The 27,384-nt window shown below is 41.0% G+C and overlaps 1 protein-coding gene across 2 annotated transcripts in view; it reads left to right on the plus strand.

Annotated features, from left to right (window-relative positions):
* NT5DC1 (5'-nucleotidase domain containing 1) overlaps positions 1 to 26,776 on the plus strand; it is a 158,645-nt gene extending 131,869 nt beyond the window's left edge. For both annotated transcript variants that reach the window (XM_066247960.1, XM_066247961.1), the window contains exons 7-12: positions 1,801 to 1,975; positions 4,666 to 4,763; positions 13,124 to 13,242; positions 14,734 to 14,886; positions 19,431 to 19,599; positions 25,773 to 26,776. In XM_066247960.1, the coding sequence (XP_066104057.1) occupies positions 1,801 to 1,975; positions 4,666 to 4,763; positions 13,124 to 13,242; positions 14,734 to 14,886; positions 19,431 to 19,599; positions 25,773 to 25,888 (830 nt within the window). In that variant the 3' untranslated portion in view covers positions 25,889 to 26,776. The remainder of the gene's footprint in view (positions 1 to 1,800; positions 1,976 to 4,665; positions 4,764 to 13,123; positions 13,243 to 14,733; positions 14,887 to 19,430; positions 19,600 to 25,772) is intronic.
* The last annotated feature ends 608 nt before the right edge of the window (positions 26,777 to 27,384 follow it).

Consider the following 27,384-nt stretch of genomic DNA (forward strand, 5'->3'; position numbering starts at 1 on the left):
GTCATCAGAGACCAGGGTCTCTTGCAGACTCACACTAGGTATTTCAAACATCAGCTTTGTATTGCAAGTTGTAGCAGTTCAGGGTAGAGCATGTAGTCATAGCAAAGTTCAGAGTAAAAGAAAGGACATGTCTTCCTGTGTAGATTTCTTTCTATCAGTGGTATACAATATTCCAAAGACCTGCAGCAGAGTTCTCCTCAAGTCTCATTGGCCATGCATGGCCTCCCACATGGTCCTAAACAACACACAGGCAGGGAAGGGAATTGGTTAGACTGGCAGAGACCCAGGCCCTCCCTGAGCACCCAGCCCCTCAGAGGAGGATAAAAGGTCAAATAAAATCAAAGTACTTTCCAAGACAGGTGAGAGTGAGTGGATTTGGGCAGGCAGGCAACAGTATTTGCTACTATTTCTGGGTTAGTTTCATTTTATTTATTTTTTTCACTTTGAGACTCTTCTTTCCTGTCCTGATAATCTTAAAATGTACCTTCTATTTCTGTTTTTTCAACTGCATGACAGTGTACAGAGTTGCAGGGGTAGCCTGTGTCTTGCAGTTTATCATTCAATACGAGCTCGTTTGTCTTGTTTATCTAATTGTTCTTTTCCTAGCAGTTAAAGAAAGTGAGAACTGGGGTTCTCTGTCTACTTGTTCATGCTGTCATGCCCAAAGAACAGTATCTGTAAACTGTTTTGTGACTTTAGTAGCACTTCAGCCACATCTGCAATTGTCTGCTGAGTACCCACAATTCTGAAGGCACCAAGTAGGTGCGCCTGACCTGGATTTCCGGAGCTGTTGCCCCTTTCTGCCCTGGAGCTTAGTCTGAGCCCTTGGACTCTCTAAACACCCAAAGGGGCAGAGTCAGCAGTCCCAGCTCAGGTTCTTCAGTTTTCGTTGTCAAATTCCGTGCCTCTGACCTTTTCTGGCTTGCTTTTGCGTTTGGCATCCCAGCACCTCTCAGAGGCTATATATAACAGCCTAGCTTTTTCTAATCTGAGCTCCGTCTGCAACAGCAAGCAGCACTGCTATGACTCGGAGAACCCAGTTCCCATCTTGGCTACTTTGTGCCAAAGATGTATTCGTGGTGCGTGATCCGCATATTTATTTACTACCTGTATTCAGCAAATATATGTTGAATGATTAAAAGAATATATATCAATTGATATTTCAAATGCAGTTAGCTTTTCTGATACGAGATTGTTGATTATATTGTTTTTTTGGTTTTTTTCTTTTTTTGTATTTTTCTGAAGCTGGAAACGGTAAGAGACAGACAGACTCCCATATGCGCCCAACCGGGATCCACCTGGCACGCCCACCAGGGGCGATGCTCTGCCCCTCCAGGGCGTCGCTCTGCCGCGACCAGAGCCACTCTAGCGCCTGGGGCAGAGGCCAAGGAGCCATCCCCAGCTCCCGGGCCATCTTTGCTCCAATAGAGCCTTGGCTGCGGGAGGGGAAGAGAGACAGAGAGGAAGGAGGGGGTGGAGGTGGAAAGCAAATGGGCGCTTCTCCTATGTGCCCTGGCCGGGAATCGAACCCGGGTCCCCTGCACGCCAGGCCGACGCTCTACCGCTGAGCCAACCGGCCAGGGCCTGTTTTTTATGTTTTAACAGTTTATAAGTTCTTGTGAAGTAGCCAAAAATATTCTTAACTGACATTTTCGTAATAATATTTTTAAGTAAAGAACATAGTAATAAATGCTAGATATTTTAATCTGTAGTTTTGAGAGAGATCAACTTGTTTGAGAACATGCTGAGTCAAAAAACAAAAAAGAATAAAACTATCTCCTTGATATTTTTATTTTTCAGAAAACTGTGGAATATATTTTCCTGAAATAAAAAGAGATCCAGGCAAGTATTTACATAGTTGTCCTGAATCTGTGAAAAAATGGCTTCGACAGCTAAAGCATGCTGGGAAAATTCTCTTATTAATCACCAGTTCTCACAGCGATTACTGTAGACTTCTCTGCAAACATATCCTTGGGTAAGTGATGAGACATTTTGTTTCCATGATCTTAGAAAATACTGCTAGCAAATTAGACCAGTGCTTTTTAAAAAGTTCTCCACCATCACTTTATAGTTATTTAAACACCTCTGAGTTTGTCTTAACAACTCGACATCTGCAACATATCCCAAGTACATTTTAACAACACAACATTACTGGGGTTTGTTATGCTCATAGTTTGCTGATCATCTGGGCTTTGGATTTTCTTTATTCAGTGAGAGGAGGGGAAGCACAGAGTCAGACTCCCACATGCACCCTGACTGGGATCCACCTGGCAAGCCCACGAGGGGGTTATGCTCTGCCCATCTGGTGCGTTGCAACTGAGCTCTTCTTAGCACCAGAGGCAGAGGCCATGGTACCATCCTTAGTACCCAGGGCCAACTTGCTTCAATCGAGCCATGGCTGCAGGAGGAAAAGAGAGAGAGAAACAGAGAAGCAAGAGGGGGAGGAGTGGAGAAACAGATGGGCGCTTCCCCTGTGTACCCTGACTGGGAATTGAACCCCGGGACATCCACACACCAGGCCAATGCTCTACCACTAAGCCAACCAGCCTAGGCCTAGGTTTTCTTAAGGTGGATGCAGCACATGTCCTTCATGCCATCTTCCATGCACTTGGTTTCTCAGCTTGGGATGATTAGTGAGGGGCAGAGCTGTAGGTTTTACTCCCTGATGGATAACTGGCATACAGCCCCTCGGTAGCCTTTTCAGTGTGGAGCTATACTTTACCACTAAGCACAGCCAGAGATGGGATTGACACCCACGAAAATCGAGGCGGTATAAATGCATAGACTTGAACATGAGACAGACATGGCTCAAGCCCAACCTTGCAACTTACTGTATGATCTGGTGCCTCAGTTTCATGACCTTAAAAATGGAGCAGCTATACCTCATAAGTATAAGGGGATATTTATGTACTGGTAAAGTATAAGGCAGAGTAATTGGTAAGTTTCAGTAAGTCTTAATATATATTTATGTCATTCTTCTGGGCAATACCAGGGACTATCCATGGACAAAGCAAATACTGGGAGTATGAAAGAAGTTCTAGCTTTAAAACTGACCTCTGGGTGACCTCTTTAGCCTCCAGTTCCATGTTCCTCAGCTCGTGTGGGTTTAGATTGGTCTGTGGTATATTTACAGTCTGTGAGTGGATGTTCTGCTTTCTGAACAATACCTAGGCTTGGGATCCATAAAGTGGATTAAGGCTGATTGATGTCCTGGATGCCTTGGAAAGGTGCCTCTTATCAAGCCCTTTGCTTTCCCCGTAGTGGAACCATGCTTCCAGTTGTACTCTCCGGAGTCTTGATCTCTTTAGTTAGCATAAATAACCAAGATGTTTTCTTCCTATTTTAATTTATCTTTAGCCCTGGCCTATTGGCTCAGTGGTAGAGCATCAGCACTGTGTGTGGATGTCCTGGGCTTGATTCCTGGTCAGGGCACACAGGAGAAGCAACCATCTGCTTCTCCGTCCCTCCCTCTTCTCTCTCTCTCCTCCCCCTCCCACAGCTATGGCTCTATTGGCTCAAGCAAGTCGGCTTATAGTGCTGAGGATGGCTCTGTGGCCTCTGCCTGAGGCGCTAAAAATACCTTGGCTGCTGAACGAAGCAACACCCCAGATGGGCAGAACATCGCCCCCTAGTGAACTTGCCGGGTGGGTCCCAGTGGAGTCACGTGCAGGAATCTGTTTCTCTGCCTCCTCTGCTCTCAATTAAAATAAAACATAAAATAAATAAGTAAAAAAAATAAATTTATCTCTAGTACTGTTTTTTGTGTGTGTGTGGTGTTTTTTGTTTTTTTTACAGAGACAGAGAGTCAGAGAGAGGGATAGATAAGGACAGACAGACAGGAACCAAGAGAGATGAGAAGCATCAATCATTAAGTTTTTCGTTGTGACACCTTAGTTGTTCATTGATTGCTTTCTCATATGTGCCTTGACCGTGGGCCTTCAGCAGACCGAGTGACCCCTTATTCAAACCAGCGACCTTGTGTCCAAGCTGGTGAGCTTTTGCTCAAACCCAGTGAGCCCGCGCTCAAGCTGGCTACCTCGGGGTCTCAAACCTGGATCCTCCGCATCCCAGTCTGACGCTCTATCCACCGCGCCACTGCCTGGTCAGGCTCTAGTACCGTTTTGATTTGTAAAAGTATTTGGGAATGTTGCTCAATGTTACTTCTCCATTACCACAGTGAGTCCCTCAGGTACCAGGACTACCAGCCCTTTACCATCCCAAATAATCCTAAATATAGTATTAAATATAATACAACTGAAAACAATTATTGTTATCTAAAAATTGCCACAGTATAAGACTACCCTGATTTCAAAGTAAAGTATCTTCACATTTTGAATACTTTCAGAAGCATAGCTTTGACCATTTCTATTAGAAACTATTGAATTCACTTACTGTGCCTGTTTCATGAGAAAGCTTAGCACCTCGAGTTACTGTGCTCATTCTTTTCTTGTGTTTGTATCAGGGTGTTTTTCATGAACACTAGTGCTAACTCACCTTTTATTTCCAGTGTAAGATTTACCTTAAATCTGTAGAAAGCATGTAAAAAATTCATCAAAAGATAAGAAATGATGGTGTGGTCGAGTAAATAGGTGAAGATTAAGTCTGTTTTATATGGACCATTTCTAATTCCTTAAAATAAGCTTATGAACAATTTGTTGCTTTCAGAAATGATTTTGCAGACCTTTTTGACATTGTGATTACAAATGCATTGAAGCCTGGTTTCTTTTCCCATTTACCAAGTCAGAGACCTTTTCGGACACTTGGTAAGTTACATTTTAGTTTTTTTCTTCTTCTACTTTAGATTTGCTCATTCATTTATTCAATGAATCATCCCTTGGTTAACAGCCATGTGCAGAGTACTGTGTTAGATGCAACAAGGGGTATAGAAGAGACACTTTGTTTTCTTTCCGCTCATGGGGGAGAAAGAAGATAATAAACCTATGTTTGTATCAAATCTTCCACTACCACATTATATCATAATCAGTTGTCACTCTCTCCCTGACTTTAAAAATGAAGGTATGGGGTTTGCCTTAGTTTTCAGGGCCTAAGTAAATGCTTCAATACATAATTGAGGGATGAATTAATTTTAATAAGTCAGAATAGATAATTTTCTAGAACAAAGGTGCCTGCAGAATACATGAGGATTATAAAAAATGAAGCCGTTTTCTCTGGGGAACAAGCACAATCTTCAAGGAAGGGTGGTTAGAAATGTCACACATTTAGGAGAGGCTGACGGAGAGGTGAAATGAAAAGAGCAAACAAATTTTTCAGATGAAAATGAATAGCGTGAGGAGGCCCTGGCTGGGTAGCTGAGTTGGTTGGAACATTGTTCCCATACACCAAGGTTGCAGGTTCATTCTCTGGTCAGGGCACACACAGGAGTCAGCCAGTGAATGCATGGATAAGTGGAACAACGGGTTGATGTATCTCTCTCTCTTCCTCTCTCTGTCCCTTCCTCTTTCTCTCTAAAATCAATCAATAAATAAAATTAATATTTTAAAAAAGAGAGAACAGATCCTGACTGGTACTCAGTGGGTAGAGCATTGGCCTGGCATATGGATGTCCTGGATTCGATTTCCAGTCCAGGCACACAAGAGAAGCGACCATCTGCTTCTCCCCCTCCCTCTTCTCTCCCTCTTCCCCTCCTACAGCCAGTGGCTTGATTGGCTGGAGCGTGGCCCTGGGTGCTGAGGATAGCTACATTTGAGTGCTTCAGCCTCAGGCGTTAAAAAATAGCTTGGTACTCAAGCATAGGCCCATGATGGGGTTACTGAGTGTATCCTGATTGGGGCACATGCAGGAGTCTGCCTCACTATCTTCCCTGCTCTCACCTAAAAAGAAAAAAAGAGAGAGAGAAAGAATAGCAGGGGAAGAGGTTAAGGTGTGCAAATTGCCAGTTATAAAAAACAGTTATACAGCCCTGGCCGGTTGGCTCCGTGGTAGAGCGTCGGCCTGGCGTGCGGGAGTCCCAGGTTCGATTCCCGGCCAGGGCACACAAGAGAAGCGCCCATCTGCTTCTCCACCCCTCCCCCTCTCCTTCCTCTCTGTCTCTCTCTTCCCCTCCCGCAGCCAAGGCTCCATTGGAGCAAAGTTGGCCCGGGCACTGAGGATGGCTCTATGGCCTCTGCCTCAGGCGCTAGAATGGCTCTGGTTGCAACAGAGCAACGCCCCAGATGGGCAGAGCATCGCCCCCTGGTGGGTGTGCCGGGTGGATCCCTGTCAGGCGCATGCGGGAGTCTGTCTGACTGCCTCCCTGTTTCCAACTTCAGAAAAATTAAAAAAAAAAACAAAAACCAGTTATACAGGGATGTAAAGTACAGTATAGGGAATATATTATAGTTGATAATATTGTAATAACTATGTGAGGTATCAGATGGGTTGTAGACTTACTGATATGATTACTTCATAAATTATATACATATCTTATTATTAGGTTATACACCTGAAACTAATATGGTATTGTATGTTAATAGTAATTGAAAATATTTTAAAATAAAATAAAGCTGTTATATCACCTTAAATGTATCAAATGGAATTTCAACTTTATAGCAATTTGATAGCCATCATTGTCCATTTCAAAAAACAGAAGAACAACTGGTTCAGAATGGGCAGAAGTTTCTGCATTTTTTTCTTGAACTTACTTTCCTTTCTATATATTTTCACAACAATTTTTTAAACTTTTAATTGAAAATCCCTACAGGTTCATAGGAAGGTGCTAAGAAATGTACAGGGTGGTCTCATACACTCTTCACCCAGCTTTTCTCAACATTCACATGTTGTATAATAACAGGGCAGTATCAAAACCGGGAAGTTGACATTTGTACAATCCAGAGTTTATTCATATTTCACCAGTATATATGCACTCATTTTCTGTGTGTGTGTGTGTGTGTGTGCGCGCGCTCTATACAGTTTTTTAAAATGAGAATAGTGGAGTAAGACATTATGATAGGTGCTGTCTAAAAACTTATTGAGTAAATATTAAAAGAATAAAAGAAGAGCCTGATCAGGAATGAAGAAATTACAGGGGTATGAAAGGCAGTAAATTTGGTTGTTGATATCTGTGGTGTATTTTATTTTTATTGAAATTGATGTCAAATAAGCTCAGTGATAAAATTAATATTTTAGGACCATTCAGAAATTCTCTTAGGCAGGGACCACCTAAAATAAGCCCAGGAAAGGTTGGAAGTTGAAATACAGTAAATGGTTATAAATGCATATAAATGTTTATAAGGCATTAACAAATCAAATGTATAGACATAAGGACAGATTTTAGTTGTGTTTAAAAGAGACTTATATATGTATATTATATGCATAATACAAATAAGCATCCATTTTAATAAATGCTTTATAGTTTTACTTTTTATTCAGATGCTTAGCATTATATAAACAGTTTGGGCAGTTGGAATGATATTTAATATACATTTCTCCTTACTTTCCTGTGGCTACACATTACCATTTGTGGGGATTAAATTTAAAATCCATCTAAAGAATGTTCGTGTGAATCACACACATCAATTGGTTTTGTAAATATACAGTGTGTCCGTAAAGTCATGGTACACTTTTGACCGGTCACAGGAAAGCAATAAAAGACAATAGAAATGTGAAATCTGCACCAAATAAAAGGAAAACTATCCCAGTTTCATAAATACCTATTCAGTGCAGTTCAATGTGGGCTCACGCACAGATTTTTTAGGGCTCCTTAGGTAGCTATCCCATATAGCCTCTACAGACTCATCACTGACTGATGGCCTACCAGAACGGGGTTTTTCCACCAAACTGCCGGTTTCCTTCAACTGCTTATCCCACTGAGTAATGTTATTCCTATGTGGTGGCGATTTGTTATAAATGCACCGATATTCACTCACGTTGCACTTTGGTCACGGATTCGAATTTAGCGAGCCACAGAACACACTGAACTTTCCTCTGTACCATCCACATCTCGACTGGCATGGCCGTGGGCTGCTCCACTGAATACACTGTGTTATGTAATCATCTGCGCATGCGCACATGCTGCCACATCATCCTACAGAAACTGGGAGGGTTTTCCTTTTATTTGGTGCAGCTTTCACATTTCTATCGTCTTTTGTTGCTTTCCTGTGACCGGTCTGCCGGGGACCAGCCCCGGGGGGAATCCAGGGGTCCCACAGGAAGAGACGGCATCGGCACGAATCGAGTGAGAGAGCCGAATTCTTTTCTTTCTCTTTATTCTCTCGTTAGCATTTACTGCCAGGCATCTCTCTCCATTGCCGGTCTAGCTTTCCTTTTATGCACACACACTAAGTTACAATCACATGGTATTCAGAATACATTGATTAGTCATTGTTTTTGTTTCACTATGGTTACATTTTCTAGGTAACAGTTAATTCATTTCTATAAACTATAAATCAGGTGGTAAGTCATTCAAAGTACAATTATACAATAACTTGAACAGCAGTAACAGTATTGATACAAACTTCCAAAAGGTCAGTACTGATTAATAACTCTACCTTGTCTAGGATTCTATTGTCTAGTCAAATTTTATTTATTACTATATTCATACACTAATTAAGTTCTAACTTTACTTTTTTCAGAGTGTTCCACCACCTGCAGGTCAGGTATGCAAGAAGAATGGAAAGTTTCTTTACCACATGAAAAGACTAGGGAGGAAAAGTGATGAATTAAGTGAAGGCTGAAAGGTGCTCTGTGTATAGTTACTGTTTCCTACCTATTCATAAGTCACAATCTATTCTTTCTAACATGATTAATAAGAAGAAATTCTCCTACAAACTTAACCCTTTACGAGGGATATCATAGCCAGCCTCTATGTCTATGAGCCCAGTTCAAGGGGCTTACAGGCTTTTCTGTGGAACTCACACCCTCTGTCTCATTTCCAAAGAAATTACTATGAATCTACAGGGAAAGTACGGTACTATTATCCCTGTGCCATAAATGAAAGCACACACCCAGAAAAGGGGGGATATAAGGCCAGATTAATTCAAAAAGGTCTAAAGGGGAAAGTATCGTTGTGCCTTTCCTTTGCGGTGACTTTGTCAACCCGCAGCTGTTAGTCTTCACTGTGGTGACTTTACTAACCAGCAGCCATTGGTCTTCTTCTGCTGTGACTTTGTCAACCAGCAGTTGTGGATCTTCTTCTGCTGTGACCTTGTTAGCCAGCACTAGTGGATCGGCTCCCGACATCGGTCAGAAGTGCACCATGACTTTATGGACACATGGTATTGATGTACTATATATGAGAATTATAAAATAACTCTCACATGTTTTCTTCTAGTATTTTAATAGCTTTATTCTTTACATGTAGAAATTATATTATTTCTAATTCATCCTGGCATCTAATCCGTGATGTAAGTTCCACCTTTATGTTTTTACCTGATGTTCTCACAAGTGTGTTCCAATGTTATTTTCCCCACTGCTTTGCAATGTCATTTTCATTACATACCAAATTCTCTCAGAGATATGAGATTGTTTATGGACCTTCCAGATTCTTCCAATGGTCTGCTTATTCAAATATCAGAACCAAACTATTTTAATTATTGACACGCTATATTTTTCATATCTGACAGGGCTAGTGTCCCTCATTTCAGGGAAATTGATTTTGTATATTGCTAAATCAGGAATAAGTCATGCAATATGATTGTGTAACCATTATGCTGTACACCTGAAAGTAATACAAATAATATTGAAAGTAAACTGTAATTGAAAAATAAAAATTATAAAGTGCAAAAAAAAAAGAATAAATCATATCATGCCTATGGGGCATTTGACAATATCCATAAAAATACACTGCTCACAAAAATTAGGGGATATTTTATCCATTCATATTCATTTTGAAATATCCCCTAATTTTTGTGAACAGTATATATAAATACATGTACTGACCCAGCAATACCATTTGTAGTCATTTTACAGAGATAATACCTTATTGGGGAAAATAAGTATATTAAAATTTAATGTCTTACTGGGTGAAAGAGATGAAAGGGTTACGAAGTACACGTTGGCAGGTACAAAGTCGTCACAGGGAAATAAAGTACAGCACAGGGAATTCAGACAGTAATATTGTGATAACCATGTGTGGTGCCAGGTGGGCACTGGAAACATCAGAGGAGCACTTTGTAAAGTATGAAAGTATGTGCTTATCTAACCACATGCTGTAGACCTGAAACCAATGCAAAATAATACTGAAAGTAAACTGATTGAAAAAAATTTTAAATATTTCTTAGAAACACTGTAGTAACAAAAGAAAATGAAAACTACCTAACTGATCATTAGTAGGGGACTGGTTTAGTAAATTATGGTTTATACACACACTTAAAATCAATGCAGTTAAGAAAAATAATGAGGTTTTGTATATACTGATATAGGATTACCTACAGTGTCTATTAAGTGACAAAGGTAAAACAATGTGTTAAATATACTATCATTTTATAAACAAAAGGGAAAAATAAATAAAAATCGATGTAGCATGACCAGGCGGTGGCACAGTGGATGGAGCGTTGGACGGGGACACGGAGGACCCAGGTTTGAAACCCAAAGGTCACCAGTATGAGCCCAAGGTCGCTGGCTTGAGCAAGGGGTCACTCGCTCTGTTGTAGCCTCCCAGTCAAGGCATATATGAGAAGCAATCAATAAGAAACTAAGGTGAGCCTGACCTGTGGTGGCGCAGTGGATAAAGCTTCAACCTGGAAATGCTGAGGTCGCCGGTTCGAAGCCCTGCGCTTGCCTGGTCAAGGCACATATGGGAGTTGATGCTTCCAGCTCCTCCCCCCTGTCTCTCTCTCTCCTCTCTCTCTGTCTCTCTCTCTCCCTCTCTCTCTCCTCTCTAAAATGAATAAATAAAAAATTTAAAAAAAAAACAACTAAGGTGCTGCAATGAAGAATTGATGCTTCTTATCTCTCTCCATTTCTGTCTGTCCCTCTCTCTGTTTCTCTCTGTCTCTGTCACACACACAAAAAAGAAATTGATGCATTAGTTTTGACTTTGAACTTCTTTGTGCTATTTCAAGCCCTATTCTGTGCAAGACCGTTGACAGTAGCTTGGTTACCTATTTCCTGAGGAGCACACAAGCAGTGAAGGCCCAGGGGAGTTGAGAGTCATGGGTGTCAGGCCCTAAGGGATCCTCAGTGTACCACACGGAGGCATAAACAAACACATAAGCAAGCCAGGAAACCCGTGAAGTCGTGTTATGTGTTGCGAAGGAAGTAGCCGCCTGATGAGGCCACCCTGAGTGGCTGGCCAGGAAAGGCCCATCCAAGAAGGTCGGGGAAGGTGACTTGCCAGGAGGGACCTGCGGGGTCAGTAATGAGGAGGGCAGAGCGTGAGTGTTTCTGGCAGTGTGACATACTGATGCAAAGGCCCGGTGTGGGCGCAGTGTGGGTGAGGGCCAGGCACAGAGGAGGGGCAGGTGGTTCTGGCACATGGCCATGGGGAGGGAGGGTTGAAACCCGGGAGGCAGGCAGCCTCACACTCTGGGGAAGGAGCCATCTGGTTCACTTCCGCTGAGCAATCGGAAGCTGTTTGGTTGAGGTGGACGAGTGACATAGAGACATTTTGGGCTGCTCGGTGGGGAGGGACTGGATGTGGGGAGGGATAGACAGAGAAGAAGACCAAGCGATTGCAGTGTCCCAAGTGAGAGGTTGTGTTTTGGGGTCTGAAGCCATAGTCCTGGAGATGGACAGAAGTCCACGTGTGTATTTAAGATACGATATGGAGGTGGGGAACACAGCAGCAGACGAAAAGAAAGGAGTCATCGAAAATGACTTCAAGGTTGTTAATTTTTCTTTTGTCTGAATTGAGCAGGTGAGTGCATGGTGATACCACTTACAGCCATGGGGAAGAATGCAAAAGGAAAGTTTGGATGAAGGGGCTATAACTATTAAGAACTCAATTTCAACATATTAAATTTGAAAGGCCTAGCAGTGATCTAACTGGAGCTATCAATTAGGAAATTGTATAAATGAACCTGGAGTCTAAGAGAACAGGTATAAGTTCAGGATATAAATTTGGGAGTCGTCAGAGGTATTTAAAGCCATGGGCTTATATGAGATCAAATAGAGAATATAGAGAGGCCAAGGACCCAGACCAAGTCTGACACACTAACGTTAAGAATAAGAAAAAGTGTGCAGTCTAGAAGCAGACATTACTGTAGGAGGAACTGGAGAGCACAGGGTTCAGAATCTAGAGAGGAAAGAGGAGGTTGGTCAACTAGGCAAATGCTACAGAAAAGTCCACTGCAAAAGAAAACAGAAAGTCTGCTGAAGAAGGCAAGACAGAGATCAGAGATCACCGGCGTCCTGAGAGCAGGGGCAGAAACAGGCCACATCACAATGTCTTAAAGAATTGATTGAAGGTAGTGAAACCAACGAGTAGAGACAGCTTTTTCTAGAATTTTAGCTGTGAAGACAGAGAATTGAGGTTTTAGCTGAAAGACAATGTAAGATCAAGGTCATATTTTATTATTTAGAGTGAAAGTATTAGAATACACATAATATATGCTAATTAAATGGTCTAGGATAGTGATTTTTACCTGTGACACTTATGTTCTTCAGGTCAAATTTGGCAACATCTGGAGACATATTTGGTTGTCACAATCTGGGAGGCAGGAAGCCACGGGCATCTAGTGGGTAGAGGCCAAGGGTGCTGGTAAACATCCTACAACATGCAGGACGGCACCCTGCTACCACCAGCGAGGAATTATCTAGTTATTTGGTCCCAAATCTCAGTAGTGTCAAGGTTAAGAAAGCCTGGTCTAGTAGAAAGGGACAGGTTGATGGTGATTTTATTATATATGGGTTTAATGTCTTATATAAATCCTTGATATTAAGAAATAATCTGATATGAGGGATTCAAATAATCCTCTTTGTATTAAACCAGAAAAAAATGTTTATTGTTTTTCCCCCTCTTCACAAACTGATGTTAAAGTTTTACACACACACACACACACACACACACACACAGTACCTGCTTATGTGTTCAGGAAGTGCGCGTCATAGTAGCGCTCACCGAGAGCTAGCTCCCGCCGCACGTGGTCCCTTCCACGCAGCCGCGCCTGCGTGTGGTCTGAGTATGGTCTGCCCACTGGGTGCTCTCACTGGACCAAAACGTGTGATTTTGAAACTTTATTTCCAGAGAATGATGAGGAGCAGGAGGCACTGCCGTCTCTGGATAAACCTGGCTGGTACTCCCAAGGAAACGCAGTCCACCTTTATGAACTTCTAAAGAAAATGACTGGCAAACCTGAACCCAAGGTACTTTCTCATCGAGGCGGAGTCCTTGATTCCCACGTGCAGACAAACTATCAGTATTATAAACTAAAACCATGATTTTAAATGCGTTTATCTTAGTTGCGTCTGCCTACCTACTAACCTGTTGTCTGACCTCTTCTGGTTAAGCCTGTCCTTTGTTTGTTTGTTTTTTTGTTTGTTTGTTTGTTGTATTTTTCTGAAGCTGGAAACGGGGAGAGACAGTCAGACAGACTCCCGCATGCGCCCGACCGGGATCCACCCGGCACGCCCACCAGGGGGCGATGCTCTGCCCCTCTGGGGCGTCGCTCTGCCGCGACCAGAGCCACTCTAGCGCCTGGGGCAGAGGCCAAGGAGCCATCCCCAGCACCCGGGCCATCTTTGCTCCAATGGAGCCTCGGCTGTGGGAGGGGAAGAGAGAGACAGAGAGGAAGGAGAGGGTGGGGGTGGAGAAGCAAATGGGCGCTTCTCCTATGTGCCCTGGCCGGGAATCGAACCCAGGTCCCCCACACGCCAGGCCGACGCTCTACCGCTGAGCCAACCGGCCAGGGCCAAGCCTGTCCTTTGTTGATGTCCACCAGCTCTTTATTTGTAGCAGAGATGAGCAGAAATTCCCAGCAAAGGGCCACAGATCTAGGGGGATATACCTAGATTAGTTTGTGGGATACCTGAGGAATGATGTCCTGATAATAATCCCCCCAAAAATGTGTTTATATGTAAGATAAGTAGTAACTGAAATTACAATACGGACTAGCCTAAAGACACACTTGCTTTTGACATGCTGGTCACATTGTTGACGTTGGACCTTGGCACATTTTTAACAGCAAGACCTTTCATCTAAAAAATGTTTGCCAGGAGCCCCATGAGCAGGAGAGGTCAGTGGGTAAGAGCCCCACTCCATGGCTCCCATGTTGCCACCGCTCCCTGGGAACTCCAGAGGGGTGTAGTGGACACTGTGCCCGTGAAGGTTCTAATTCATATTCCCTTAATCTCCTTTTCTCATCTGTAAAAGGCATGTGGACTACACCAGTGGACATCTAGTCTCAGAATACCAAGGGAGCTTCCCTGAATCCAGCTGCCCAACCCCACTCTCAGAATTCTGTTCTGGCAGGTCCAGATGGCACCCAGGAACCCTTTGGGAAAGGGGTTGTGATGTGCACTCCTGCTGGTCTAACCCACTGTAGCGAGTCATCCCTAATATCTCACCAGTTCTTTAATTCTAGGGGCAAGTTTAACTCTAAACATATAGACTCTCACTTCTTCAGAATCCCTTATTTTCTGCCTTTTTCTGTGTGCACAGGCATTGCGTAACTTCTTAAGATAAACCTGGCACCCTGCAAACCAAATTGGGCAAGTTGATGGTCACCGTAAAGTTATTCAAGGAAGTTAAGATATTCATGCAACTGTCAGAGAAATCTTCTTCACCGTCCACGAAATGAACACTGTTCTTTTTCACAATTCTAATGCCTCAAACAGAATTTGCTGTGTGACTTACAGGTTGTTTACTTTGGTGACAGCATGCATTCAGATATTTTCCCAGCCCGCCATTATAGTAATTGGGAGACAGTCCTCATCCTGGAAGAGCTCAGAGGGGACAGAGACTGGAAGCCGGAGGAATCAGAGCCTCTAGAGAAGAAAGGAAAATATGAGGTAAGGGTTCCTTTTAGCTCTTTCTGTTCTTATCTTAGACAGCGTTTGTTTGTGCCAAAAGAGATGAAATCTGTTGGCGGTTATTGTGATCTTGCTGTCTCCACTCCGTAGTTGATCTTGTTGATAATGTAAATGATGCCAAGATAAGGCAGCTCTGTCTGCCTGCCCTGCCCTCTGCTTGCACAGCGCCGTGGCTCTGTGGGTGTGTTTGGTTGCGGCTGCGGGTACCAGGGCCTGACTCAGTATCATTACACTGTCTGTTTTGCTTGGCCATGAAAGTGCTTGTGCTGTCTTCATGCATCTGACTTAGCTGAATCCGTCTCTCCTTTAAGCTATGCCTGAGCCCCCAAAGGAACTTAGGTCAAGGCTTGAGATAAAGTAAAATATGCCATAAATCTAGAAAGGGAAAATAGTGTTTAAAAGCAAAAAGGAAGCAAAAAAGATCAGAAAATAAGATGCGTTTTTCTTTTTCTTTTTTTTTGTGACAGAGAGAGAGGGACAGATAGGGACAGACAGACAGGAAGGGAGAGAGATGAGAAGCATCAGTTCTTCTTTGTGGCACCTGAGTTGTTCATCAATTGCTTTCTCATATGTGCCTTGACTGGGGGGCTACAGCAGAGCCAGTGACCCCTTGCTTAAGCCAGCGACCTTGGGCTTCAAGCCAGCGACCTTGGGGTTTCAAACCTGGATCCTCTGCATCCCAGTCTGATGCCCTACCCACTGCGCCACTTCCTGGTCAGGCAAGATGCATTTTTCTAAGTTAATTCCAGTGGCACAATTAAAATGAAGGAAATATTCAAGTCAAAATAACAAATATCATATCAAAACAGTACCAGTAAAAAAATAATCTATCAATACACAAAAAGACGTAGAAGAAACTTAAGTGCGTATTACTAAGGGAAAGAAGCCAATCTGAAAGGCTTTTTTACTGTCTGATTAAAACCATATGACAGTCTGGAAGAGGCAAAACTATGGAGAGTAAAAGGACCGGTGGGTGCCCTGCGTTTGAGGGGAGGAGGGTGAATGAATGGAGTCTGGGATTTTTATGGTGGTGAAACTGCTCTTGATGGTACTGTAATGGTGGGTACCTGACTTTCTGCATTTGTTAAAACGCATAGAATTACACAACATTAAGTGTGAACCCTACTGTAAACTATAGACTTTTGTCAGTAATATAAGCCATATTGGTTAATCAGTTGTAACAAATACACCACATCAGTGAATGTAAGATGTTAATAATGGAAGAGACAATGGTTGAGAGGCAGGAGGGGAATATATACATAGGAATTTTCTGTACTCTTTGCTCTATTTATCTGAAACCTGAAGCTGTTCTAAAAAATACAGTCTATTATTAAAAGAAAAAACAACTAAGCAGACCCAACAAAATGTTAGAAACCTATGAGGTTTCCACCGAGGAGCATTTAGTCTTCAGTGTGACATTGGTAGTTCCTTGGCTTATGGGAGTTATGAAGGACTTGAAGAACACCCTCCAGCGAACCTGAGTGACTTTGCAAAAGGTTTTCAGTAAAAAGAGGTGTGCTTTCTTCAAAATGATTTGAGAATATAGGCACAGCAATAAGAAAGTGAGGATCAGCAGGTCATTTCCTCCAGTAGTATGTACAGCCAGAGGTCCCCAAACTTTTTACACAGGGGGCCAGTTCACTGTCCCTCAGACCGGTGGAGGGCCGCCACATACAGTGCTCCTCTCACTGACCACCAATGAAAGAGGTGCCCCTTCCGGGAGTGCGGCGGGGGGGCCAGATAAATGGCCTCAGGGGGCCACATGCGGCCCGCGGGCCGTAGTTTGGGGACGCCTGACAGTAGCCCCATCCCTCCCCCCCCCCGCCCCTTTTTTCTTGATAATTAGTTACAAACATATCATAAACAGAGTTAACAGTTAGAAAATAGTGAGTCAATAGCTTGAAGATTTTAGTTTCTGAGATTCTTCCTGTTGAACTCCACATATTTCAGAATGCTCAAAAATTTTATAAGTATCAAATGTAAGAGTTTATTGGATTAGCAGAATTTATAAGGCCACTCATGAAATAGCCAGCCTGACACTACTCTTGTTCAACACTGAGTTTTGATCTGTGCAAGCCTCTCTGCTAAGAACCTCAGGAACTTACTGTTGAGTTGTACACAATTTCTTTTTACAGGCTGCATTATAGTCTGAGAATAAAGGGAGTCTGGTACTTGAATATGCAAATAAAGCATAACTGCCTGAACAGGGTACAAGCTATAAAAGGATTTTAAATGGGGCAGGGTGGATACTTTATTAAGGAGAATTAGAGGAAACTGCATAAAGAATGTAGAATTTCAAATAAATGTTGAAGCACAGGTACATCTTCAACTGATGTGTAATGTATTCTTGGTTCAGGAAATAACATAAGTATACAGAGACTATAGTGTACAGGCTACAGTGCATCCTGGACCATGTGTGAGTTTGTCCACTAATGGCACCACTAACAGCTTGTGAAGGTGGGAGTAACAGTGATAATGCAGCTTTTGTGTAGCAGCTGTGTGGTGGGCTCAGCTGACCGGTGGGGACATGGAAGGCTGTTTCCGCAGCCTGTCCTAGAGGTAATGCAAACATGAACACGTGGGTAGTAGTGAGAAAGAAATGGAATGTGTTCTAGAGCAGGGGTCCCCAAACTTCTTACACAGGGGGCCAGTTCACTGTCCCTCAGACCATTGGAGGGCCAGACTATAAAAAAAACTATGACCATATCTTATTTTAAAGTAAAGAAACAAAACGGGAACAAATACAATATTTAAAATGAAGAACAAGTAAATTTAAATCAACAAACTGACCAATATTTCAATGGGAACTATGCTCCTCTCACTGACCGCCAATGAAAGAGGTGCCCCTTCCGGAAGTGTGGTGGGGGCCGGATAAATGGCCTCGGGGCCGCATGCGGGCCGTAGTTTGGGGAACCCTGTTATAGAGGCACAACTGATAAGCCTGGTGCTGGTGGTGAGGGTTGGACTCAAAACTTGAGCTAGTTTTTGAGCACAAGCAACTAACTGGAAATGATGTGTTTTGTTCGTATAAATATGGAAGTCAAGAAAAAGAGCTGGTTTGTGAGAAGGGAGATATGATTGATTAAATGTTGAATCCTGTTTCTTTGAAATATTTGTAGGATGAGGGAACACAAACATTTAGACCATGGTAGCATCCACATTATAGTGAACAGAGAGGGTAGATAGATCTGTCTTCCTCTTTTTATAGGAATAGGGAGGCACCTAGATTCTGTCATTTGTCAGACCATTTTCTTTTTTCTTTTTTATTTATTTTTTAATTTTTTTTATTTTTCTGAAGTTGGAAACAGGGAGGCACTCAGACAGACTCCTGCATGCGCCTGACTAGGACCCACCTGGCACGCCCACCAGGGGGCAATGCTCTGCCCATCTGGGGCATCGTTCTGTTGCAACCAGAGCCATTCTAGCACCTGAGGCAGAGGCCATAGAGCCATCCTCAGCGCCCGGGCCAACCTTGCTCCAATGGAGCCTTGGCTGTAGGAGAAGAAGAGAGAGACAGAGAGAAAGGAGAGGGGGAGAGGTGGAGAAGCAGATGGGCGCTTCTCCTGTGTGCCCTAGCCGGAAATCGAACCTGTGACTCCTGCACATCAGGCTGACGCTCTATCACTGAGCCAACTGGCCAGGGCCTTTGTCAGACCATTTTCTACGTATATGTAATTGAATCATTTCTTCTTAGACTCATTATTTTAGAAAAGATAAATTAAATTTATCCTTGAAATTGCTGAAATACGCCTTAAATGTATACACTGGAATATGAATATTCATATTCCAATACTGCTTTTAAATATCTTTGGTGAAATTCAGATAGGTTCTTGCCAAATGCTTTCCAAACACCATCATCTGAAAACACATATTCTTATCTTGCTTCACAGAGTGGGTTCCAGCACAAAGAATGTACAGGCATATTTGGGACTCTGTGAGCTAGAAAATGAAATTCCATCGGAAAAGGATGACATGTTTTATAATCCAGATTAGATGGACAAGATGGGATTTTTTCAATTCTTAATTGTATGCCGTGTCCATGAAACGCTGAGTATTTCTTGAGTGGGCCTTTACTTGAGTCCGCCGTTTTTATGCACCTGTGCTCAGCCTTAGGGGTACACAAACACTAAGGCAGCTAGCCTTCTGTAGTTAATAATCTTGCAAGGGGGAAGAGTCAGTAGTATGATAGTTGTGGGACAGTCTGAGCAGTGTATTAGGGATAAGCTCAGGCTGGAGGAAAGCGGCGGAGACCTCCTCCAACCTGCGTGTGGGAGGTCAAGGATGGCATCCCGGATGGCATGTAGGCCCGTTCCAAAGGAGTAGCAGGGTTCCCGGAGAGAGCCAGGGGAGGATACTTTTAAGGACTTCTAAGCTTTGTTTTTCTTTTTACTTTTCATATGGGTCTACAGTTTGGTTAAGGAAACAACTGAACTTCCTTCAGATTTTTTATTTTGATTTACTTAGTGGAGGAAAACCATAATAAGATTATACATTAATCAGTTTTTGTTGTTCTCTTGTTTCAGGGACAGAAGGCAAAGCCTCTAAATTCATTATCTAAAAAATGGGGCTCCTTCTTTATTGATTCCGTTTCGGGACTGGAAAATACAGAAGACTCCTTGGTTCACACGTGGTCCTGTAAGAGAGTCAGTACTTACAGTACTATTGCAATTCCAAGTATTGAAGCAATAGCAGGTAAGTTTCACCTGCTACTGGACAATAATTATCTAAATTACTAGAATTCTTGCCTTTCAAAGAGAAAATCTTTCCATGACATTTGTTTTTCTGGAGAAACCTAGGTTATTATGACCTGCCCACCTCCTGGAGCCAACAACCAAAGTTGGACAATTGTTTTTGTTTTGTGGTTTTAATCTGCTTGGGGTCATAGGATAAAAGTAAACAAGAAGCTCCCCTGAGCATTTTGATTCAAGAGAGAACACCAAAGAAAGGGAGTGGGTCTTTCAGCAGCTTCATGAGCCCACAAGAATAGAAGGTGGAGGGTCGACCCTCCTGGGGGACTCTTGGTCTTCGCTGAGACCCTGAAGGAACGATTACCTTAGAATAAGGATGAATTAAAAGTAGGACTGAAACTCAGCTTTAAATCAGATTAATCCCTAAAATTGGGTTTAGAAAATTTTAGATTGGTAGTGCCCCAAGGCACTTAATAGAAACCAATGAATATCCCCTTGAGGAATATAATATTCTAGGACTCTGCTTATTTCCAAAAGCAATATAAGGTTCTGCATATAATGAAAAATATTCAAGCTCACAAAAATATGAGACTCTGCCTGACCAGGCAGTGGCACAGTGGATAGAGTGTCGGACAGGGACGCAGAGGACCCAGGTTCGAAACCCCGAGGTCGCCGGCTTGAGCACTGTCCCATCTGGTTTGAGCAAGGTTCATCAGCTTGAGCCCAAGGTTGCTGGCTTGAGCAAGGGGTCACACGGTCTGCTGTAACCTCCTGGCACATGAGAAAGCAATCAATGAATAACTAAGGTGCCGCAATGAAGAATTGATGCTTCTCATCTCTCTCCCTTCCTGTCTGTCCCTGTCTGTCCCTCTCTGTCTTTCTCTGTTTCTGTTACAAAAAAAAAAAAAAGGAATATGAGACTCTACTAATAGAAATAACCAAGTTTACTTACTATGGTCAAATACAGAAATGAGAAATATAAAAAGAATTGAAAAATTTTAATTGAAATATTAAGAACTTAATGGGTGGGTTTAACAGCAAACACAGCTGAAAAATGAATCGGTACACCAGAAAGTGGGTCAAAATATTTTTAGACTGACAGAAATGGAGGAAATCTATCTCTAGAAACCTACACTAAAGTAAATACTAAAGGGTGTTCTTCAAGCAAAAGAAGAATGAACCCTGTTAGAAGATTGGAGAGGCAAACAGCTACAAAAGGATAGACATGAATAAAATGAATATTTACTGTTGGAAATAATGAAAAAGTTAAGTCCTGTGGGGTTTAAATGGAGAATTTTCATAATGGCATTATATAGGCAGTCCCCAGGTTATGAACAAGATAGGTTTGAAAATGTTTAAGTATTTATATGTATAGAAAGGTAAAAATAAGTACTATGTTAAGACAGATATCTAAGTTGCATTTATTAGGTAATTGTCCCTGTTCAGACATATATACAAATTCAGTTTAAGAACAAACCTACAGAATCTTTCTCATTCAAAACCAGGGGACTACCTATAAATCCCAAAGGGAGACAGCTGAAGCTAAAGTGTTCTAAATCCATGTATTATATCGTAAAGGACAAGAGTATGATAGTGATAAGTCAAAAATGCATGTTGTAATCAAAAGAATTATAATGATAAACATACTGAGCTAATTATGTAAAATAACTTTAAAATAAAAACAAGGGGAGAAAAAAGAATAATTAGAATAAGCAAGACAAATGGAGAGCATTCAGTAAAATGATAGATTTAAACCAGAGTAATTACATTAAATGTAAGTGGCTAAATACTCCTATTGAAACCCTGAATGAAATAACAAAACCCAACCATGGGCTGTTCGTAAGAGATATCTCTGAAACATAAGGATACTGAAAGTTTTAATATCAAAAGATGGAAAGAGCCTGACCAGTCGGTGGTGCAGTGGATAGAGCGTTGACCTGGGATGCTGAAGATTCAGGTTCGAAACCCCAAGGTCACTGTCTTGAGTGCAGGCTCACCCAGCTTGAGTGCGGGCTCACCAGGTTGAGCATGGTCACTGGCTTGGTGTGAGCCTAAAGGTTGCTGGCTTGAGCCCAAGGTCACTGGCTTGAGCAAGGGGTCACTGGCTCAATTGGAGTCCCCCCTCAACCCCGTCAGGACACATATGAGAAGCAATCAATGAACAACTAAAGTGCCACAACTTTGAGTTGATGCTTCTCATCTCTTTCCCTTCCTGTCTGTCTGTCCCTGCCTGTCTCTTTCGCTTAAAAAAAAAAAATGGAAAGAGATGTCACACTAACATTAACCAAAAGAAAGTTAGAGTTCACTGTATTGATGTGATACAAAGTAAACAGACATTAAGGAAAGATAAATCCATTAACATGAAAGAGGTTAATATATAATAATAGATCATGATATAATGTTTCAGAAATATATAACTGAAAGTCTGATATATTCACCAGGGTCCCTCTCTTATCTCAGAATTTAATCCCTCCCCATTTTCTTAGTACCAAGAAACGGCTGCAACCCCATCTGCTTTACAGCGGGTGTATGCTCCTGACTGCTTCTTAGCTTCCTGCCGTTCCCTTCACAGTCTGGAAGAGGGCTTGAGGAGAAAACCAGTCGAGTTCATTTTCCTACCCTTTCCTTCACATCCCCACAATTTTTCTTTGCAGCTCTTCAAGATGACAGAAGCTGTCCTGGTTTTCCTGCTGCTAGTAACTGCCCCAGACAGAGTTGAGTGCCCAGGGAAACGCTGTGGCAGAGTGTAGGCTCCCATCTGCCCTTGTTCCTCCTGACCCGGGAATGTGTGTTCTTCCGTCTTCATTGTCTCCAGCTCTCCAGTGACTTCACCCTGATGTTTATATTTTATCCAGCTTTTCTAGTTGTCTCAGCTCCAATTTAGAAGTGAAAATCTAGGTTTTTTTTTATTTTTATATAAAAATTTTCTATCGATTTGAGAGAAAAGAAGAGGGCAGGGAGAGAAGCGTCAGCTCATTTCACTTAGTTGTGCCATTTAGTTGTGCACTCATTGATTGCTTCTCATACGTGCCCTGGCCACATTTTATCCAGAGCCACCCAGCCAGGGCCTAAAGGTTTTTAAACCTCATTTCCTCCCTCACAGGCGAGATATGAAAGAAAGAGCAAAATACTTATCTGACGATGATGATGATGACAACTCTGACATATGCATGACCTTCCAAAAGGTCCGTGCGCTGTGCCAGTATGCAAATCAGTTAGAAGTCAGTATATCCTACTTGTTGAAATAGTATCTCATTTTCATTGGTTTCAAGTGGTTTATTTTTTTATTTTGTTCTATGTTTACACACATAGCATAAAAGAAAGATAAGCTAGCCTGACCAGGTGGTGGCGCAGTGGATAGAGCATCAGACTGAGACGCAAAGGACCTAGGTTCAAAACCCGGACGTCCCCAGCTGGGTTGAGTGCGGAGTCACCGGCTTGAGTGTGGGATCATAGAAATGACCCCATGAATACTGGCTTGAGCCCAAAGGTCACTGGCTTGAATTAGGGGTTACTCACTCTGCTGTAGCCACCCGGTCAAGGCACATATGAGAAAGCAATCGATAAACAACTAAAGTACCACAACAAAAAATTGATGTTTCTTATCTCTCTCCCTACCCGTCTGTCTGTCCCTCTCTCTGTCTCTGTCACACACACAAAAAAAGGAAGATAAGCTAAATATCTGTCTTCCTTTTACAAATGATTTTCCTTTTAAAGAAATGGATCTTGTAACTTGAAAGAAGGAGCCAGCCCAGAATTAAACTATTATTTTCAATTTTTATATTTTACTCTTTTTTTTTCAGTGATTCAAATTTATAATGAGAAGAAGGTAATGTGATAATGGAAGTCACTGAATTATTCTGAAGTATCTGAATAAAAACTGTTTAATAGACTATAAATGTGAAATGGTAAAATAGTCAAAGAAAAGGGAATCCTGTTATTCCAAGATTTAAATATTTTTCCAAAGAATGTGAAAATAGCCCCACCTTTATCTTCTGCGGTGATCACCTCCTTGCAGAAGCATAATCACAGCAGCGGCAGTTCCCTCCCATTGTCATCTTCCAAAAGCTTTCCAACACAGCTTCCCGGGAGAGAACTCAGAAAGGCCTTTGTCTCTACCTTTTCTCAGGAGAAAATATTCACCCAGTGAACAAAGCTAAACAAGTAACAATTTTTTTGTGTTGGGATGGCAGAAGATGAGACTTGGTATATCATTGTCATTTGTTGATGTCGATGTCCAAGACACTTCCTCAAAAAGCGAAGTGTTATTTTGTCAGTTTCTAAGTTAGCACTCATTGCTGTGGTCACCGTCTCATAAAGTTCTATCTCACACAGAACTTAAAGTTGATTATTTTAGTTAACTGTTTTAGTAAAGTTGGATACCACTGTATAATTTACCTCCAACTAAGAAAGATGACTGGAAGAAAAATAATGCAGTAGCCATGGCTTTAGACATGTTGAAGATAGAATCATTATATAAATGTTACCCTGCTAATTAATATCTTTTGTTAAAAATGGGGGGGGGAGGGTCCTGTGAGTTGCTCTGTTTGTCATGTTATTTTATCTAGAACTTACTATTTAAGAATATTTGTTCATTTTGGTTCGCTTCATTTTATTATATAATATGGTTGTTATTTGGTACACAGTTAATAGAACATTGTTATGTTAGACAAGAATTCGGTTCTTTATCTACCTTTTGTTTTCTTCCAAATAGCACCCAGCAGTTACTTTCCTATAACAATGACATAGATGTTTCCTTGCTCAATCGTCAGCCTAGAGATCCTTGTTTTAATAGGACAGTCAGCTGATCTCAGTTTAGCTATTTCTTAATAGTAGTTTACCTTTTTTGCTACATAGGAAAATAAAATTTTTGTTTTAAATAAGATTGGAGGTAAAACACAAACCTGATACTACCTCTTAAAACCTTTTTTTATTCAAGTAATGTTTCTTTATTCATAGATATCCTGTTAAACTTGGTTATCTCACTGCCATTTAAATGCATAGAAGCCATTTTTATAGATGTTATAAAAGTTTACATTTATCAGTCATATATGCATATGTTATAATGGCGATTGATTTATAAGCATTTTGATAATGTAATCATTTTAACTTTATAATGATAGCTACATAATTATAATTTCTAATTACTATAGGAAATGTATAGGAAAGACAGAAAAAGATGGTGGCTCACCTCTTAGCCGGTCTTTTAGTGGCTTATTAGAAGGCCTGGACCTCAGATTTGTAAGTTTAGAAACTTAGTTTTATCAGTTTTCAGTGCCTTTTAATGTGTGTCTCAATATACATTCCAGCTAACTGGGCAGTGACGTCCTGTGCAGTTCTCTAAACTGAATGTATTTCTGCTAACAGGAATCTTAGCTTTCTCTGGAATCAGAAAGAGGGTGTTCCTTCTTCCCAGTCTCTAATAGTAATTTTCTCCTCATGAGGGTTAACTGCTTGAGCCTCTGGTGTTTAAAATTTTTATGCTAGTGTCATTCTCAAAATACACAGACCTACCAAATGTTTTACTTGTAAAATTTGTGAAATAAGGATTACTGTTCAGTATCAATCTGTATGTGCTGAGTATTATAACATGACATATATCATAATGTGTAACTTGTAATATTCCTGATAATTGTTTCCTTGGAGAAATTTGGGAAGAAAATATCTGAAGACTGCTTTTTGAGAGACTTATATGAAGACATCACAGTGTCTTACCATCAAGAAAGATTTTATGTTCTCTCTTCTGATTCTCTTACGGCTGTGTGTAATGCTTATCATATGGAGAAAGCTGCTACATTGTGATATTTGAATCTTCATTTAGCTAAGTAGTCAAAGTTTATTCTTAGTAACCGAAAGGCTGAAGATTTTTTTTTTTTTTTTTTTTTTTTTTTTAGTGAGAGCAGGGGAAATAGACCAGGAATCAAACCTGCGACTTCCACACACTGGTCGTTGCTGTACCACTGAGCCACCTGGTCAGGGCCACTGAAGATTATTAGTTCTCATTTACCAATTACATGATCCTCTGAGTAAGGCCTGAGATATTTTTAAATTTAAAAAAATGAGATGCTCGTCCTTATTTTATGTGTTCAGTGACTATCAAATTTTGATGTTTATATTTATGGAAGGGCTTTTGATAACCGCAGAATAATCAAATTATGGTTTGTGTTTTTTTTCCAGAATTACCCCTGGACTACAAATTTACAAGGTTCTCTTCAAACAATTCAAAAACGGCTGGCTACTACCCAAAGCCTCCATTGGTCTTATCACAGGATGAACCACTGACAACCCAGTAACTTATCTTTACTGAAAAATGAAGGAAGACCGATAATGAAGCAAATGTACTGTAAAAATGTTAATGTTTTAAAAAATACTGTAAAATGCTTTATAGAAACAAATTCTTAATGAAAATTGACGGAGAAATTGATGATGTTTTCCATAGGTCCTGTTTCAACTCTCATTATATCAAAATCTCAATATCTTAGAACTGGAAAGAACCTTACTAATAATATTTTATATACTACTAGTTCTAGAATTGGAATTCACCTGGGACACACAAATATACACGCATATTTAGACCTAGGCCTAGGCCAGTGGCTCACCTGAAAATCTGATAGAAATGTAAGTTTGCACGTCCCACCCCGGACCTACAGAATTAGAAACTCTGGAAATGGGGTCAGCAATCTGTTTAATAACAGTGTGATTCTCACTAAAGTCTGAGAACCACTGGCTGGACTATAACCTCCAGAGATTGGTTTATTTGATCTGGGGATATGGATGAGCATTGACATCTTTTATATGCCCCAGGAAAATCCAGCCTGAAGTTATAATAATTGGTCTACTTCTCTTTCATTTATAGCCAAGGACATGGATTCTGGTGAGATTAAATGACTTTTCCAAGCTATTGGGTTTTTTGCTATGATTTTGTTTTCCAAAGCAAGGAACAGAGACATGATTTCTTCTGATACCACACAGCCAGTATGGTGATACCAGAAGCCAACCTCCAGTGTTACCTATTAGAGTACCCCCTCCCCTCTAATATTAAAGGCTGTTTTGTTCATTCTCATTTACTTTAAAACACGTATTCTCAAAAGGAAAAATAAATCAGTTCTTAGAGTGAAAAAAAAAAAAAAGATAATGCAATGGATTATAATCCTCCAAAACGCAGCATTACCCAATAAAATCTATTCCATAGTTTTTATTTTTCTCATTAAGGAGAAATATAAAGTTAAATTTCATTTTTCTCTTAGCGGGGTGGGAGCAGAATAATGGAAGAAATGTTGAGAAGAACTGCTTTACGAGGTTTTATTGGTATACTACAATCCAGGGTTGTGTTCCATGTGCTATGCATAGTCATATTAGTAGCTATTTGCTGTAAAATGTTTGGAGCCAGATAACGTTTACAATATAAATCTTGGCTATTCTTTATGTTGTAATTTTCACTCTGTCCATTGTGAACAAGGACAGAAAACACACTGATCACTATCGTTATTTTACTTGGACTGTAGCAGAGAACTTAGCATATTGATGTATACAATGAAAAGATAAATATTTTGTTAAAATATTTAAATGTTCAAAAATAATCCCAAATAATTTATGGGAATGAGTATCTCAGGGTAGGTTAACAGTTACTGAAATCATTTTTTCAGAGTCAGTATGTTTCTCTGATATATACTAATATAATAATGTGTTTGAAATTGATTTCCTAAATCTCATTGGAATAAGTTAACGAGCGTACATAATCAAGCTTAAGGCTCAGTGATAAATGCTATCTCATGTATACTTTTAATAC

The sequence above is a fragment of the Saccopteryx bilineata genome, chromosome 12, assembly GCF_036850765.1.
Source record: "Saccopteryx bilineata isolate mSacBil1 chromosome 12, mSacBil1_pri_phased_curated, whole genome shotgun sequence".
NCBI classification, from domain to species: domain Eukaryota; kingdom Metazoa; phylum Chordata; class Mammalia; order Chiroptera; family Emballonuridae; genus Saccopteryx; species Saccopteryx bilineata.